The sequence below is a fragment of the Pezoporus wallicus genome, unplaced genomic scaffold, assembly GCF_028554395.1.
Source record: "Pezoporus wallicus isolate ANWC-B61680 ecotype Strahan unplaced genomic scaffold, APGP_CSIRO_Pwel_v1 contig_6658, whole genome shotgun sequence".
Taxonomy (NCBI): Eukaryota; Metazoa; Chordata; class Aves; order Psittaciformes; family Psittacidae; genus Pezoporus; species Pezoporus wallicus.
Genome location: NW_026642312.1, coordinates 409,197 through 427,150, shown reverse-complemented (window position 1 = coordinate 427,150; position 17,954 = coordinate 409,197). Strand labels below are relative to the sequence as shown.

Here is a 17,954-nt window from a genome sequence, read left to right as displayed (position 1 = left end):
ACTGTGAGATCAAGAGGAAAAACCTTGAGAGCCAATAAATCAGCATTGTGACGAGTGACTACCAATCCAGTCAGATCTGTTCTTATCTCAACCCCTCGTGCCCCACGTTGGGCACCAAAAAGAACTGTCGTGGTTTAAACCCAGTCAGGTAACTTGTTCACTCACTCCCAGTGAGTGGTGCCGAGCTGACAACAATCAAGGTCCGTGTCCGTCTCCCCCCCCCCTGCACCGGGGCTTTCCCCTTCCCCGCTCCCGGAGGAACGGGCAGGAGGATCGAGAGAGTGCAACTCCTACGGGTTGAGACAAGAACAGTCCAGCAACAAATCACCACCGCTACTATCAGCTAAAACAATGATAAGGGAAAATAACAAGGGAAGAGAATACGATACCACCGGCCAAGAAAACGAGTTCCACCCGGAAGCTCCTGTCCTTCCGGGTAGCTCCCAGTTACCCCCCACCCCGGGCATGACATGCTGTGGTATGGAATACCTCCCCGGCTAGCCCGGGTCAGGCGCCCCGTCTCTGCTTCCTCACAGCTTCCCCTCCTCCCTGGCAGAGCATGAGCCTCACAGAGTCCTTGGTCAGGGTAAACATCACTTAGCAACAACCGACAACATCGGCTTCACCAACACTGTTCCCAAACTAGAAGTCAAAACACAGCACTGCACCAGTTAACACAAAGGAAAAATCATGACTGCTACTGCTGAACCCAGGACAAGATGCCCATGTACCCAAGAGTCGGGCCACTGAGGAACACCAGAACAACCAACAAGTGGATAAAGCGGCTAAGATTGAAGTGGCTCAGATGGACTTAGATTGGCAACATAAAGGTGAATTATTTTTGGCCCGGTGGGCCCATGACACTTCAGGCCATCAGGGCAGAGATGCAACATACAGGTGGGCCCGTGATCGAGGGGTGGACTTAACAATGGACACTATTGCCCAGGTTATTCATGAGTGTGAAACATGTGCTGCAATTAAACAAGCCAAGCGGTTAAAGCCTCTTTGGTATGGAGGACGATGGTTGAAGTATAAATATGGGGAGGCCTGGCAGATTGACTATATCACACTGCCACCAACCCGCCAAGGCAAGCGCCATGTGCTTACCATGGTGGAAGCAACCACCGGGTGGCTGGAAACATACGCTGTGCCCCATGCCACTGCCCGGAACACCATCCTGGGCCTTGAGAAACAGATTTTGTGGCGACACGGCACCCCAGAGAGAATTGAGTCAGACAATGGGACTCATTTCCGAAATAACCTTATAGATATTTGGGCCAAAGAGCATGGCATTGAGTGGGTATATCACATCCCCTACCATGCACCAGCCTCTGGGAAAATCGAACGGTACAATGGGCTGTTAAAAACTACACTGAGAGCGATGGGTGGGGGAACTTTCAAGCATTGGGATACACACTTACCAAAGGCCACCTGGTTGGTCAACACCAGAGGATCTGCCAACAGGGCTGGCCCAGCCCAGTCAGAACTTTTACATATTGTAGAGGGGGACAAAGTTCCCGTGGTGCATATGAAGAATTTGCTGGGGAAGACAGTCTGGGTAATTCCTGCTTCAGGTAAAGGCAAACCCACTCGTGGGATTGCTTTTGCTCAGGGACCTGGATATACTTGGTGGGTAATGCGGGAAGATGGGGAAGTCCGATGTATACCTCAAGGGGATTTGATTTTAGGGGAAAACAGCCAGTGAACTCAATTGTATGCCGTTGCCTGCTGTGTAATGCTTTTATAGTCCATCAACTAGATGTCTCCAGGTCACCAGCGACTGGCCCTGACTTCCCTCCAGCCATCATCCCAACAGAGAATGAACTTTGAACATCATGGACCGAATGGACTCGGCAGCATTACAGGGATTGGTCCATGCACTAAGAAAATGATCTTTTCCTCTTGGTCTGTATGTATATGGATGCATATATATGGGAGAGCGATGGTGTATTGAAAATGTGGGATCTGAGCACGACGTGAATGGTATGGAATAAGGGGTGGATAATGTCCTGGGTTCAGCAGTAGCAGTCATGTTTGTTTTTTTTTTTTTTTCCTTTGTGCTAGCTGGTGCAGTGCTGTGTTTTGACTTCCAGCCTGAGAACAGTGTTGGTGAAGTCGATGTTTTCAGTTGTTGCTAAGTGATGTTTACCCTGACCAAGGACTTTGTGAGGCTCATGCTCTGCCAGGGAAGAGGGGAAGCCGGGAGGAAGCAGAGATGGGGCGCCTGACTCGGGCTAGCCAGGGAGGTATTCCATACCACAGCACGTCATGGCCGGGGTGGGGGGTGACTGGGAGTTACCCGGAAGGACACGGGGCTTCCGGGTGGAACTCGTCTTCCCTGCCGGTGGTATCGTATTCTCTTCCCTTGTTATTTTCCCTTATCATTGTTGTAGTTGATAGTTGCAGTGGTGATTTGTGTACATTGGTTGCTGGACTGTTCTTGTCTCAACCCGTGGGAGTTGCACTCTTTCGATCCTCCTCCCCGTTCCTCCGGGAGTGGGGGATAACCCCGGTGGGGGGGGGTACACGGACCTCGATTGTTGTCAGCTCGGCACCACTCACTGGGAGTGAGTGAACAAGTTACCTGACTGGGTTTAAATCACGACACAGTGACACACCAGTAAGAAAACTATATTTAAGCAACAGTGTCTTAGGCTATGATCTATACTTCTGTGAGAGTTAACACTCAAAATTTTGAGTTCACCCTCAAAAATTTCAATAAATAGAATCCGTTCAACAGGAATACATTTTCCATGATAAAATGGGGAAAAAAAAAAATTAGTTCTTACTAAAATTAGTTCTTACTAAATTAGTTCTTACTAAATTGGATCTTACTAAAATTAATTCTTACTAAAAAAAAATTAGTTCTTACTACTAATTACTAGGAAAATTTTATTTTGTTAAAAGAATTATATTAAAACTTTTTTATAATTAAATAAAATCTACCTTCTGAATTCTGTGCAAATATGAATTGGTTAGATGTCAAACTTGATTTTACTTTCACCAATTAAATTAAACTATCAGTACAAAACAATAAAGTCATCTCTGAAATTCAACGAGATGGAAAAACGGGGTCTTAGAGATGGACATTTTAAAAGTGCATGTCCCTGTGTGTACTCATGGGAAGAAAGAAAAAGAAAAAAGAGAAATACTAGAATATTAGTAGTCTAAAGCTCATTTGCCTTGGTTATTTTGATCTTAATTAATCTACATCATGCTTCTGACAAAAAGGGTCATTTGTAAAATGTCTTAAATTTGTCACACCTTTAATGGCCTCAGAATTCTGAAAAATGTTAATTAGACACATATTTGTCTTCAAAGCCATCAGTAAGGTAGCCTCTCAATGAAAGAATATTTGAGAATGTTAAAGTTTCTTTTGACATTATCCTTCTCTGTTTTCACCTGCGATACTAGTCAAAGAGCCTGGGGTTTAGAAGTTCACTTCAGATTTTTCATGTTCTCTTTTTAACTAATGTCTATGTTCACCTGATGGCTTTAGTTCACTTTTTGAACTTAGTCAATTAACCACATAAAATGGGAATTGAAAGGAGATCAAAAAAAGTCAACAGAAAATGAAGACTTAACTTAGATAATATATGAAACTCTATTCCCAATTAACATTAGCATTAGGTTAGAACACCACAATCAGAAGACATTTATAGACTTGCAAATTACATTTTCTTACTGAAATTTTTCAATTTTTCCAATTTTCTCCAAACTTTTTTCAGGTGTACAACTCATCTAAGGTCTCCAAACCACTCTAAAAACTTGTCCTTTTAGCAGTGTATTTTTGTTTATTAGACAAATTTCTTGCAGCAGTTTGGCAAATTTCCAATTTTAAGATAATGGGAGCTGATATATATTTCAGGCCTGTGCACTGTAAAACAGTCAGATCTATTCTGTGTCTTAGTAGCATTATGTCTCAGGAGTAGGTTTTTCAAAGTAAATGCTCACTGTTTTAAGGGGTAACTGAAGCAGAAACTTCGCTGCTATTCACCTACGCTAGGGAGTTGCTTTTTTATGCTTGAGACTTTCCCAAACAAATAGTTATTTGCCAGGATACTAAATATCTGTAAGTGAGTCAACTCCATTGAGTATTAGCCTCTCCACCAGAAAGTCCTCGGGGAACTTACAGAAGTCCCTACCAACAGTCTCAAGTCTTGAAACTTTTTTTCCATTAATTTCTGTGGGCAAACTTTAAAACCCCAATTTAAGAAAAAACCCAATTTAAGAAAACCTTTTAATACAGCTACTGCTGTCTGAGACTTCCTTTCATATTATCAAAATTCAAAAGGGCTTTATCTAAATAAATTCTACCTGAACGACATTCAGAATAACAGTTCTGACATTAAAAGTCTTTTGTGCTTTTATAGTTTTGCCCCCCTTCTTTTTTTTTTTTTTTTTGTTAGACTGCTATAGTTAACCAGATATTATGAAAACTGAGTGAACAATTTAACCCACCTAGCACAGGATTAGAAAGAATGTCTATGCTTTTGTATCATCAACATTAAATACTGACCTTAATCAGTACAATAATCATACAATCACAGAATAGTTTGTGTTGGAAGGGATCTTAAAGATCATCTAGTCCCAGATCCCTGCCACGGGAGGTTTCACAAGACAAGGTTGCTCAAAGCCCCATACAACCTGGCCTTAAACAGTTTCCCAGGGATGGGACAGCCATGACTTCTCTGGGCAAGTGGTTCCTTGGTGGGAAGGTTCCAGTGCCTCACCACTCTCACAGTAAAGAATTTCCTCCTAATATCTAATCTAAATCTACCCTATTTTAGTTCAAAGCCATTCCCCCTTACCCTGTCACTGCATGCCCTTGTCAAGAGTCCCTGTCCAGAGGGACTTTCTTGTAGGCCCTATTTAGGTACTGGAAGGCTGCAACCATAAAACATGGGAAAGAACTTGCAAATTCTTTTCATAACTTGCTGTTCCCTGCTGGTAATATGAGGTGGCAACATACATATGCACCTAAAGAAAAGATATAACTGCACCTTACTGTAATTGTATACTTTATCTCTTTAATGTAATTCTAGGGCTTTCAATATTTATTCAAAATCTCAAGGGGTTTTATATGTCGCTGCTGCAAATTATTATTTCTCTCTATGAATTGTCTTTTCCTCTGAATTGTTTATATCTTTCTGTTTCTATTGAAACTTATTAACGAAAAAGATGCTTATGTTATAATTTGGACATGTCCTGCCTTTTCACGTATTTTAATTCTGAACAGGGTTTATTTGCCTTCTATGAAAATATCTCTGAAAGTTATTTTTTGTTGTGTATTTTTGGTAATAATTGTGTTTTCCTGGAATCCTTTCAATACCCCATAACAGGGTACTTTGTATTTCATCACTGAGGTACTGCTCTAACTCAACTCTTCAGTGTCTTACTCTCTGAAGCTAGTATGAAGCATACACATGGTGAAGCACATATAGAAGACATAAAGAAAGGCAAATATATTTGAGGTTTTTGTTTTGTTTTGTTTTTCGTTCCTTCCCAGCCCCCTTATGTGATTGTATCTGATAGCCTTGGAGATTTTCATCTACAAAATCAAATGCATAATGATGTCTCAAGTATTTTGATTCCTAATACACTGTGGTATCAAAGCTCTGTATGTGCAATATTCTTCCATGTGGTCATTTCTTACTGTCTCTTGCTAGCATTTCTTTAAGACAGTGGCGATCTGACAGAACATGGCAGAAAACCTGTTATTTCAGTTTTCCTGTTCTTCACAGCCTTTACAAGCTTTACAGATTTAGAACACTTTATGAACCCTTCAAAGGTAAGTTTGTGCATTCCTTGCATTCAAGTTGGTTCTTTAGTGAAGTATTTGGAAATTGTCTGCTTTTTTGTTCTCAGCCATTGTAGAGCATTTTGAAGACACTCAGCTCCACCACAATTTCATCCTAAAACGATCAATGATCTAGCAAATAAATCCATTTTACACACTAGTATACTTACCAGCTGTGTAAGAAAAATATGTGAAAAGCTCCCAATAGAAAGTATCTTTAAAATCTCTGAAATATAAGCATTTGTTTTCAAAAAATCACATATTATTACAACCACAGATATTATTAGCCATCTTCATGTACAGTACTTTCTGGATCCAGTAATCTCTTGATGTTAACATCATCTGAAAGCTTTACCTAGAAGCTGGTTTGCTGTCTACTGAGCAGATATTTAACACAGTTCAGTTGTTAGAATTAATATCTAAAAGGACTTTTCTGATACAGCCTTCCTTACTCTATTTCTAAGTAGAAATGACTACTGAAAGCTAAGATCCTCTCATTCCCAAACCAAGACATTCCCTAATTCCTTCAATCATCAGTGTTTTACTCCCTGCAGTTTTTATGCCTTCTTATTGAGGACAAAGACTTCAAGGATACTATTATTTGTTCTGTTTGCAGTACTGCTTAGCAAACTTTGAAGCCTATATGTATTTTACTAACGGAAATTGGCTTTTGAACTGGCAGAAGTCCATCCATTTATATTTTAGTGCCATTTTTTTCTTGCAGGGGCTATGATTGAGGGTTTTGCTGTTATTGTTGCTTTTGCTTTTGTTATCAGTACTACTATATGCTAGAGAGAAACCTTTATTACATCACCCACAATTATTTTTACAACTACCTATTTTCTTTGAGTATATATTGCTATTCTTCCCCACATTCAACACACAGTTCCCAGTACCACAAAATCACAGAACTGTTGAGGTTACAAGGCGCCTCCATAGATCAGCAAGTTCAAATGTCCTGCTCAAAGCTGGGTCAACTAGCCCAACTGGTAAATTGCTCTGGGCCATGTCTGGCTGGGTTTTGAGTATCTTCAAGAACAGAGACTTCACAACCTCTCTAGGTGATCTGTGCCAATTTTTGACCAATCCCACAGTAAAACCATTTTTCTTCTAATGTTTAAATTAAATTTTCTGTTTTTCAATTTGGGCATATTTCCTCCTGTCATTTCAATAGATACTACTCAGATGAGCTTTTGTTCATCTTTGCTCATCTTTAATCTTCTTTACTCTCCTTCTGAGCCTTCTCATTTCCAGGCTGAACAGTCCTAGCTCCTTCAGCCTCTCTTTATATGACAGACACTCCAGTTCTTAATGATTTCATGCCCCTTCACTGACTCCATGTCCAGTGACAGTTGCTCCATGTTTCTCTTTTACTGGAGATTCCTAATCTGGACCCAGAATTCCACATGTGGCCTCACCAGTGTTATATAGAGGGGAAGGATCACCTCAACCTGCTGGCAACACTCTTCCTCACACACAACTGCAGGATGCAATTGGCCGCCTTTGCCACAAGCCATTGCTGGCTCATGTCCAGCTGGCATCCACCAGTACCTCCACATCCCTTTTTGAAAAGCTGCTCTCTGGCCAATTGGCTGATGCATGTGTACTAGTGTATGGGTTTATTTGTCTCCAGGTGCTGGACTCTGAATTTTCTATTACTGAACTTCACAAGGTTCCTCTTCAACCATTTCTCCAGCTGGTTGAGATCCCTTGGGATGGCAGCATGACCCTCTGGCATATCAGCCATAACTCCAGTTGTGTATCATTTTCCAGCTGGCTGAGAGTGCACTGTCTCATCAACCAGGTAATTAATGAAAAGATTAAATAGTACTGTATCCAGTATCAACCCCTCGTGATACACCAGTAGTGATGAGCCTCCATCTGCACTTCGTCCTGCTGATCACAGCCCTTGGAGCCTGACATTTCAAACAGTATTCACTTTGCCATTCATTTATCTAGCCCATACTTTCATGTGTCTTGTTATTACATGTTTCTCTCAATCCTCCTTAGTTCTTAGCAGCCAGGGAGGTTATTTAGGAATCTGAATCACTTCCTCTCATTGTGTGCTATCATTACAAAGAATTTGAATTGACAGATCCTACACCAGTCCTTTAAACAGTTCAACACTAACCTCTTCCGTTCCCAAAGGAACAACCATTCACTATGACTCCATTTCTTTCCTCAGCTTCTCATCTATTACAAAACTTTGTGCACTTGCTCTGTATTTTCCTGTTTCCATTGCTCTTCTTAAAGACTTGGTCAGAAGTCTTTAAAAAAGCCAAGCAAATTGTATCAATCTCCTTCCTCTTTCACAGAACTTTTTCACAGAATTATAGTAAGTGATTGAAATGTGATTAATTCTACGTGAAACCATATTTTAAAATCCTACTACCATTAATTTTGAATTTTTTCTTCCTGCCCTAAATATAGTCCGTAGATCCTTCAATATAAAATACAGTATTTTATCATTTTTCTTATTCCCTAATACCAGAAGGAGTTTTCAGGAAGTACCAGTACTGAAACAATCAAAGCAATAGCTCTAGTGATGTGTTCTGGACATCAAAATCCCACTCTTCCTCACTGTATGCTACTGTTAAAGAACAACACATGTTAAAAAGAAAAAGGGTTCTCCCACCCATTCCCATGCCAATGAATTCTGGTATGCTTTACAGGTAGCTGCATAAACAGAAAAAACCCACTGATCATTACATCATTACTCCCACAGAGAAAAGTGGTAGAACTCCCTCTGATTTCAGAGGAGAAATTTGATCAATGCAGAGTGTATAGCATACAAAGCATAAAAGTGAAAGTAAATGTTTTATGAAAGGTTCAGAAATAATAAAGATGAAACATGAGGATATCATACATTTTAGGGTAGAAATATGATATTGACTCTAAATTTCTTTTGCATAAAACAAGCACAGTCCAAATACCTGTCCAAAGGATGATCAGTAGAAACTGAATCCTGCCAGTGTAGTGTAAATTTAAGACAGGAAAACACTTCAATAAACTAACTATAACCATAACATTATTACAGTTGAACACATCTTACTGTTTAAGCAGTACAAAGCAGATTCTGCTAAGTTCCTGGCTAAGCAAATGGTGACAGAAGCTACAAATGCCTTCTTACCATGTCAGATGAATTCTGCCACTCTCACAGGTGACTAACATTTTAGTAAAAATTTGGTAATATCTGTTAAAATAGCCTTCAACCTAATTTTTAGCTTTAGTCTTAACTAAAACTAGTCTTTAGTTTTGTAATTACTTGTGGACTTCAAAGTGCACATCATTAAAGGCTGGAGGTATGGGCTAGACAGCACTTAAGAGTTTGGGCCTTGATGTTGTATACACAACATACGCTCCTTCTTCCATCACAGATTCCATATGCTCCTTCTTCCATCACAGATCCAATTACAGATTTCACAATGTATTTGGAAGAGTATAGCAGTGTTGTAATTTTCAAATTATTGCAGGTAAGAAAATGGCCAAAGTAGCAGACACAAGGAAAGGCTGCCTGTCACTTAGGCTGCCTGCCATTTAGGCTGCCTGCCATCCACCTACCTGCAGCATCTTCAACGCTGTCTCTGCCATTATTCATAACCAATGTGTTTTTTCAAACTAACGTTGTAAATGTACATTACCTTTCCAACGCCAACTTTAAGAAATGCAGGGGAGGAAAAAAAATTATGTTTTCCTGTAATAAGTTGCACCTGGAATGAAGAATTCTAAGCAGGCTGTTTAAAAAAAAAAAAAAAAGGTACTCCATCTTCCTTAACAATTCTAGTTTCTTTTAGTTATAAACATAATCCTTCACAATCTTTCTCCATTGTCCATGCTATTCTCTCAGCATAGTACATGTTCTACCACTCCTTTGACCATGTGAAATAAATAATGTGTAGAAAGCTACATTTAAATTTAATACTATTAGGATTTATTTCTGAAAAAAATTACATCTGGATGGCTTCCCTAAAAGACTAGCAACTACTCCTTTTTTCAGTATGTCTCAATGTGGTTGTTAAATTGTATTTGAAATTAACACTTACTATGCACCTGCTTATGATTAAGCTTAAATTATCTTTTATTTCATGACGCACTGAAATAATATACATTATATACAAAGACACTGCCAGCGGAGATATTTTTTAAAGGGCTAAACACTAAACTCTAGTTTTTACTATTTACAGTAGAAATTTACTCCATTTAAAATGTCAATTTAGTAGTGAAAGCAGGTACAATAATAAAAAAAAAAGCTGTCCTGATTAAATATGTACGTGCTGTTAATTCTGCAGCGTGTGCTAGCAAAGTAGTGGCAGAACAGCTTCCCTTTTAACCTGGAGATGAAACAGATCAAAGCAAAGAGGGCTCAGGAACATCAGCAGCAGCCATTACAGGTAAAACCTGTATTGTGTCATCTGGCAGTGATAGACTACACAGGGAAAAAAAAAAAAAAGAAAAAGGAAGAAAGGAAAAAGGAAAGGGATATACTTAAAGTAGTTCACAGTTTTAATCAAAATCTCTTCCACTGGAAGACAGTATCATGAAGAATACTTAGCTGGACTGGATCTTTTGATCCAGGTTGGGACTCTTACATTTGGATTGTTGAATTTGTTAACTTCACAGCTTTGGCTGTGTCAAAATAAAGACCCTGTAATAAAAAGGTGAACTGAAATGTTCTTTAAACTGTTTTTGCCTCATGTAGAAACATTTACCAGGGACTACTCAGTCAGACATTTCTTGACTGTTGCAGGGCTTATCTGAGGCAATGGAATTTCATCACTTTGAGGCCTTTCAAATGCACAAGCAAGTATTTATTCTATCTTTACTTGTCGAACTGCCTATTAAAAGGCGAGAGGTACACCCTGATAATCAGCAACTACTAGGCACCTGTCAGATATAACTTAATATTGACATAGCTAAAATGCCAATTTGCTGAAATAGGTTAACAGCAGATCCAAGAAGGAAGGTTGGATCTCTCAGACAACACTATACAGTCTTTTCTTCTAAGGTATATGGAATATGAAACACAAAGTCACAAGCTGTTGATTTTAGGACACTGAATGCTTGGAACTGTTCCTGGGTAAAGTGTCAACCTTCTATCTCATACAGAAAAACATAGTAAATTTACACAGATAGAGTTACATAGGCACATGGAGGTTTGTTTACTTGTTCTGTAGAATTAAGGAATTTCTACACACAGAGAAAACTCTCTTTTATCCAAAATGGCTAAAACCCCAATCAGAACACAATGATATTTAAAAAACCATAACATCTCAAGATAGTGTTTTTTAAAATCTGAAAATTCTTCTTCTTTTTTTCTGTTTGGGGTTTTGTTTTGTATTGTGGTTTTTTTTAATACTATGTGCCAAATATATTATTTACCTATCTCAGAAGCAGCCACTGTGATGTTGTACCAAGGTGTCTCCTCTCTGTCAAAGATCTTGGCAGTCTTAATGGTCCCAGTATTAGCATCAATGGTGAAATACCTATCTTCTTCTGTGTTATGATCAATGAAATACCTATGAAGAAATAAGCCAACAAATATATACTCACTGTTGTATGTATAAACTGAAGTAACAGAAAGACACGTAAGAATATTGCTTTCAAGCCTTTAAAGTCACAGAAATTTTTAAAAGCGCTGCAAGAAAAATTCTGAATTATGGAGACACCCAAAGTAACACCATATTTTTCAGTTCTTTCATAATACTACATTTCTTTTGATAAAAAACAAGGTTTTCACTGTGAGTCACAAAGATATAAATTGTTAACAAGGTGATACTTTACACAGCAGTATCCTATCAAAGGTAAGATACACATATATTTTGACTAAAACAATCATAAAATGGAAAGGCAGAAAACAGAAATAAATAAAGATATTATTCTGCTTATTTGCTTGTCACTGCAAACCAGCATGCCCAGTCCTGGTACCTGTTTTGAAGCATGTCTGTCTGATATGAAGTTGGTTACATGATGACAAAAGCCCTTTTGAACGTAACCATTACAGAGACTAGCAACAGAAAGAGATGCTTCCCAGACTTGCAATTGACACTAACCTACAAGGAGAACTAAGCAGCCCTGCTTAAATCCCTTGACTTCTGGGCACTTTGTCTGAGAAAGTAAAACCCTTGAAGTGGGTAATGGCAGCAGAAGGAGGGAACACTAGAGAGTGACAAAACATTTTTTCTCAAAGCTGGAATTATTTACAAAAAATGAAGCAATTACAGACCCCTATCAAGCCTTCTTCACTAACTTCAGATTTGATGGAAAAAAACATAAGGAAAAGATTCTAAGTCTTTTGTAAACCATAATTCTTTCTCCTGATAATTTGTTAGACCTGCTATTATTCTGTGAAGTTTTTGATATATGAAAGCTATATGTTGGTGAAAAGGATTTATTTGTCCCATCCAATTGTTCTTATTTCGACATCACCACAAGTGTAATTGCCAGCCAATAAAAAGAGTGGTGCATATAAAAGCTGACAAGCTCAAAAAAATTAATAATAACTTGGGGTTTATTCCTCTCACAATGTATTTATTTAAACTATTTGTGGAAAGAAGAAACAAACAAGCAAACAAATATTTCATTGAATAATAAGGATATACCATGCAAAAAAGGAAAAGAAAGAAAACACTAGAGGAGGCACCAATTTGATTGCTTCACCTTAACTGGTCAAATAGGACACTCAGTTGAAAAGCCAGCTAGGATCTGATGGCTTAAGTTAAATCTTCCTTGTTGGAGAGAACCTGCAAAACGTCTCCCACCTGCAAAAAGTATTTTACATCTGCCTTACAATATGATATTTTGGCTTGTAGCACTCAAGATCTTCTTTTCACACTTCCTGTACTTCCAGCAATTAAAGAATTGTAGGTCAGGCTTCAGAAATCAAAGCAAACAAAACTAGGCTAGAAAATCTTTCCCTCTTGCCTGCTCTCCGCCTTTCCTTTTGACATTGCAAAGAGTGAAACAGCTCCCATATGACTGTGGGAGCTGTTGGAGAGACAGCAGACCTCAGTTCCCACCAATTCTATGTTTCTCTGGAATTAGAATTTAACTCACGGTCTCCCAGCTGAGCTACAGTCAAAACTTCTATGTGGTCCATTAACTACCAACACCTGAGAATACCTCATTCTAAAACATACCAGAAGTGCTCAGTAAAGACACTTTGGATGTGCAATACAGCAGCTGAAAGTTGCTTAAAAAAGTAACAAAATCAAGCTGTTTCCATACCGAAAGCAGGAAGATCTTGATTACCTAGGGTATGGGGCAACCATTTTTTAAGAATGTAAGGCAGGAATATTTTTCTCAGAGGACATTAGCTAATCACTGTGTTCCAAACTGGATGGAAAAAAACATCAAAACCAGTCATGTTGCCAGAAAAAAATAACAATAACTATGCCAATTGTCTAATGGCTAAATCACAGCAGGCATTTACAGGCACTTCCAAAAGCTGGTATGCTTCTCAGTGCTCAGCAAGCTCTGGTGATGAATTAAAAGCAAAGTCTTGACCAATATTCATGAGCCACTAATCATGACAGGCTTAATGTTACAGCTATCCAAGAAAATTCATATTGTTTCTGAGGAATATTGGAATCCTCTGAGGACCTGTTACAAAACAAAGGACAACACAACTATCTCGTTTGCAATATTTTATTGGTCCAGGTTACCAATGCCTCTTTATCTGGGAATCAGGATTTGCTTTTTAATTTCAGAACTGATTTTTCCAGTGTCTCTGCAGGTCTCAGTCTTCCATGAAGCACAGATTTTCAGGTTTACCAAGCGTCTGTCATGGAAATGGTTTGAAAGACTGCCGATATCAGTGGAGAAGCTATGCACACAGCTAGCCTTACCTTTTGCTAATTACAAAAACTTAGAAGACAGAGCCATATTAATCTCTGAAAGTCCACAAAGCTTGCCACAGATTTATATTGAGATTTGAACTTCATACAGAGCATACATGCTCCAGGTGGAGAAATTCTCCCCATGACTTATATGTTATGCTTGGCAGTATAGGAAATCTGAGCTATACAAATAGAACATCTTGACAATACTATTGTTAAGGCAGACATAAATCAGTGGCTGGTTGGGTAAGATGGACGGTGCACTTATACATGAATATCTTTTACGTGATGAACTGTAATGCTAACAGAGGGAGCATAGGAAGCATCACTGTCCCTCAGTTTTCTTGGTGAGCCTTTACTGGTAGAGCTTACAGTCAGGTATGCAATGACAAAATTTAATTCCTTCTCTCCTACTGCAGCCTTGTGTTTCTGGACTCTATGGTCTCCTGATAATGATAAGAATTCTTTGCTAACAACAAAAAAAAAAGTTTCACTGACCTTATATATTCTTATGGATTACGCGCTGCAAATCCAAACCAATTTATAACGTAAGTCTTTTCCCTGCAAACATTTATTACTGTGGACATTGTTTACTCATTATCAACATCAGGCACAGTGACTACTATGTGAATCAGTATTGTGCTGACCTCAGAACCATAAAAAGAGGGCTATGTAGCATTTGTAGACAGTAGCTTAAAAATAGACAGGATTTTAAATTGGACTTAATTGAGAAAAAATATTAAGCAGTAAGAATATTCAGCTGCTTTTGTGTGCGTGTGACTTACTTATAACAAATCATTACCTCTCCCTCCGAATTAAGTACAGAACTAAAAATGACAAATATTTGTCCCAAATATGAAGCTTGTGTAGAAAAAAAAACAAATTTTTATTCTGTTACAAACTGTGACTATGTAACACTTCATTTTCATAGATGTATAGGAAAAGGTGGATTTATTTTTTTTTTTAAATCTGAACACCTTTTTCTAAATCAGTTATTTATATGTATTCTATAGAAGCACAAAACTCTCAGTTTAAAGAACTCAGTATTGGATTAATACTTTCAATTGTATTTTCTGTATTATTCATGGAAATACAGAGATCCTGAGGTAACTTATTGTACTAACACTTTTGCTTCTACTGATACTAGAATAATGAAAAATGTTTCTAATTTATCCACAGCAGCACTTCCCCTTTGTGTGCTAACTTTTGCATACAGTTACAGACATACTGTAACAGCTGCATCTTGACAGAATTTTTCTTGATCATAAATAAATAGAAGAGCAGCCCTTCCTTATTCTTTCTCATGATTATGGTGTTCAGTTCTCCTCCATTACTCTCGGTTCTTCCTTAAAATTGCTTTTTGTATTCTAACTAAGGCAGCCATTTGAGCTGCTCGGAAGGCTGGGAAGGTGGTTCCCAACCTTCATGAATATCTCAGCAAAACAAGTTACAGAAGATACTCCCCCACAGCAGAAGTGGGAATGTTAGTCTAAAGCACTGCTCCAAGTGATCTAAAAATACTTTGTACAAGAAACTTCCTTAGTACAGCCACTCATTTTGTCACATGTAAGAGGGCATTTAGAACAAGTTTAATTGTATTTACAAACTGGTAAATATCTTAGAACTTTATAAATATTAGCCACTGATTGATTTATCTACACATTGAAAATAGAGACCAGGTATATCCATAAATACAGCATACTCCACAGCTAATGATGCTTTACTTAGGCTTCAGAATTTATTTCATCTAGTAAGAAAATTACTTTCAGCTAGCAAATAGTGGCAACAGAGTCATACCCTTCCCCTCCTACCCCTCCTTCCAATTCTACTGAGCTGCCTTGCAATGCTTTTTCTAGACTGTAAAAAGCATTACTGCAAGTTCTGAATTTCAAAGAATTACTTCAAAAATGAATTTTCACCTTAATTCAGTTGACTGTTTCTTCTTTCTTAGAATGCATTAATCTAAAAATGAATTTATAATATTTATTGCAGATGTTGGTTTGCAGACATTTAGTCATGACAATGCTGTGTGAATTAGCATACTTTTAATACTTATATCAGCACATCTGTGTTGCATCGCACATGTTAATAAAGAGACTTAATAACAAGACATGCCTGGATAAACAGCTCTCCATAAATTTTTTACATCCAAACCAGCAAGAAAAAACAATCTTAAAGAAAGTACATTAAAAAGGATCATGAATATAGAAAACCTATTAGTCATACTATGTGAAGAGACTCTGAAGGAAATTAAATATCAACCAGTCCTGTTAACACTGGGTAATGCGACATGTGCCATGTTTTTATTAGGCCGAGACACCAAACAGAAGGGCATTCCCAGCTTCCATCCATGTGTCCTTATTCCAACTAAAGGGTTTACAGTCTTTTGATTCTCCTCTTCATCCCTCTGGGAGCAGGATGGCTGAAAAGCAGGGGGACTGAGCGAGTGGCTGCAAGGTTCTGAATTATCAGCTGGGCTCAAACCACAACCAAAGCTCCTGGCTCTTTGTGTTTATAAATGGTTTTGAGTTTTTAACTAGTCTTTTAGTCTCCTTTTTTTTGGTCTTTAAGCAAGTCTTTAGCTTGTCCTTTCATTATCCTATTTTTCTTAATTACCTTATTTACCAACTGCAGACAAGAACTCGATTACATATTTCCACTCTGGCTACAGACCTGCTATTGCTAATGAACTTCCAAAGCCCCAGTTAGATGTCACAATAGTTCTTGGGATTTTGTACTGAGATACAGGTAAATAGCCGATTCTCCAATAAGTGGAATTGGTTCAAAGAAGCACTTTTAAAAGGCCACAGGAAGAGGATAGATCCTCTGTCAAACCAAATATACCACCTAAAGACCAGAATATACCATCTAAAGACTAGAATTTCAACCAGAAATCAAATACTATTAAAAGGAAATCTGTTTAGTTAAAAGTTTAAGCAAAGAAACTTTCTCAGGAAGAGATGCTTAGAACTCGATATAGAGAGATTTATTTTTTTCCTTTTAAAAAATGAATCAGAATAAGAAGCATAAGCAACAGCTGCACAGCGTGAGGGAGGAACAATATGAGAATGAATACTGAGAGAACTGATCAGCTGTAACTCTCTGTGTTTGGCCAGCTAGAGAGCAACAAGAAATGGCCCATGGTGGGACACAGCTCTGGTACATGCCTTTTATCTTTTCTTTACCTCCTGACAGAAGCACTCCTCATGAGCCTGGGAACCAGAAGCATGCCCTTGAAGCTAAATTAGGCAGCAGGGAGACGTTCTGTTGCCCTGACTGCCATGCACTACACTACCTCCCTTCCAGGGCCAATCTATTTCCCCATAGTTCAAATAAATTCTCTAGGAAAAATAAAAGCAATTCTGAAGTGAGTCAGAAGCTGGCTGCCAATACAGCAGGTAACAGCAGGTAACCAATTTTCTTCCTGCAGCATATCTGGTAGATTGAGACACTAGATGTTCTAGAGCTTTTCAGCAGAAGATTACTACTGAGAAGTACTGCCTTCAATTGTGCTTTACAGTTGTGAAAATTAAATACATTTGAAGAGATCTTGGAGAAGGTAATCTCTCCGTTTACCATTCTTCTGCTTTCTTTTTTCATACAGGCATCACATCACTTTAAGAAAAATACAGCTCCTTTCAGTTTGCAGGAACTTTTTTTGACACTGAGTTAGCTCTGGTGCTGGCTGCCAGCTGATATCCATCGCCTAATCAGCAGGACCTTTCTCCCGTATGGGACTTCTGACTCACCTCTCATATCAAAATCTTAGCTCAGCAGAAGTGGCAGCCTTCCCTCTCCTTGTCCTGGAAATGTGAGGTGGAAGATCTTGGGAGGCATGGGGGAGTTGCAAGCACTTAACTTGCTCACTCCTAACAAAGCCTCTAAGAGGCAGCCACTACCAGTTTGCATTTCATGCAAAACTTGGCTTTCTCCTCCTGCTCTCATTTACATCCCCTATGCACTGCTAGCACACTATTCACCTTGGGCACTGGAAAATGGGAATGCTGTTCATTTGAAGGAAATGAGCCATTTCTTTACACCCATCTTTTTTAGCTGACAATTTCTGTCTGCATGTGTTAAGTACCTGATCATCTTTTCTAGCTAATTCTGCCAGTAAATGTAGGCTGAGTACAGCCCACACTCTCAGAGGCATAACTCAGAAGTCAAAGCAAGATAAAGGTTTGTCTTCTTTTCCTGACTTTGTGAATCTCTTCAGAGGTTTACAATTGCACAAATTCATTTCAAGTTGATGTGTTGATGGCAAAATTGTCATACTGAAGTCGCTTTTTATTCAGAGATTCACATTCAGATTCCAGTTC

At 38.6% G+C, this 17,954-nt stretch overlaps 1 protein-coding gene across 2 annotated transcripts in view; it reads right to left on the bottom strand.

The window, feature by feature from the left end:
* The window catches only part of CDH18 (cadherin 18), a 268,040-nt gene that overhangs the window by 25,350 nt on the left and 224,736 nt on the right, over positions 1-17,954 (bottom strand). For both annotated transcript variants that reach the window (XM_057428840.1, XM_057428841.1), the window contains exon 10: positions 11,180-11,316. In XM_057428840.1, coding sequence (XP_057284823.1) covers positions 11,180-11,316 — 137 coding nt within the window. The remainder of the gene's footprint in view (positions 1-11,179; positions 11,317-17,954) is intronic.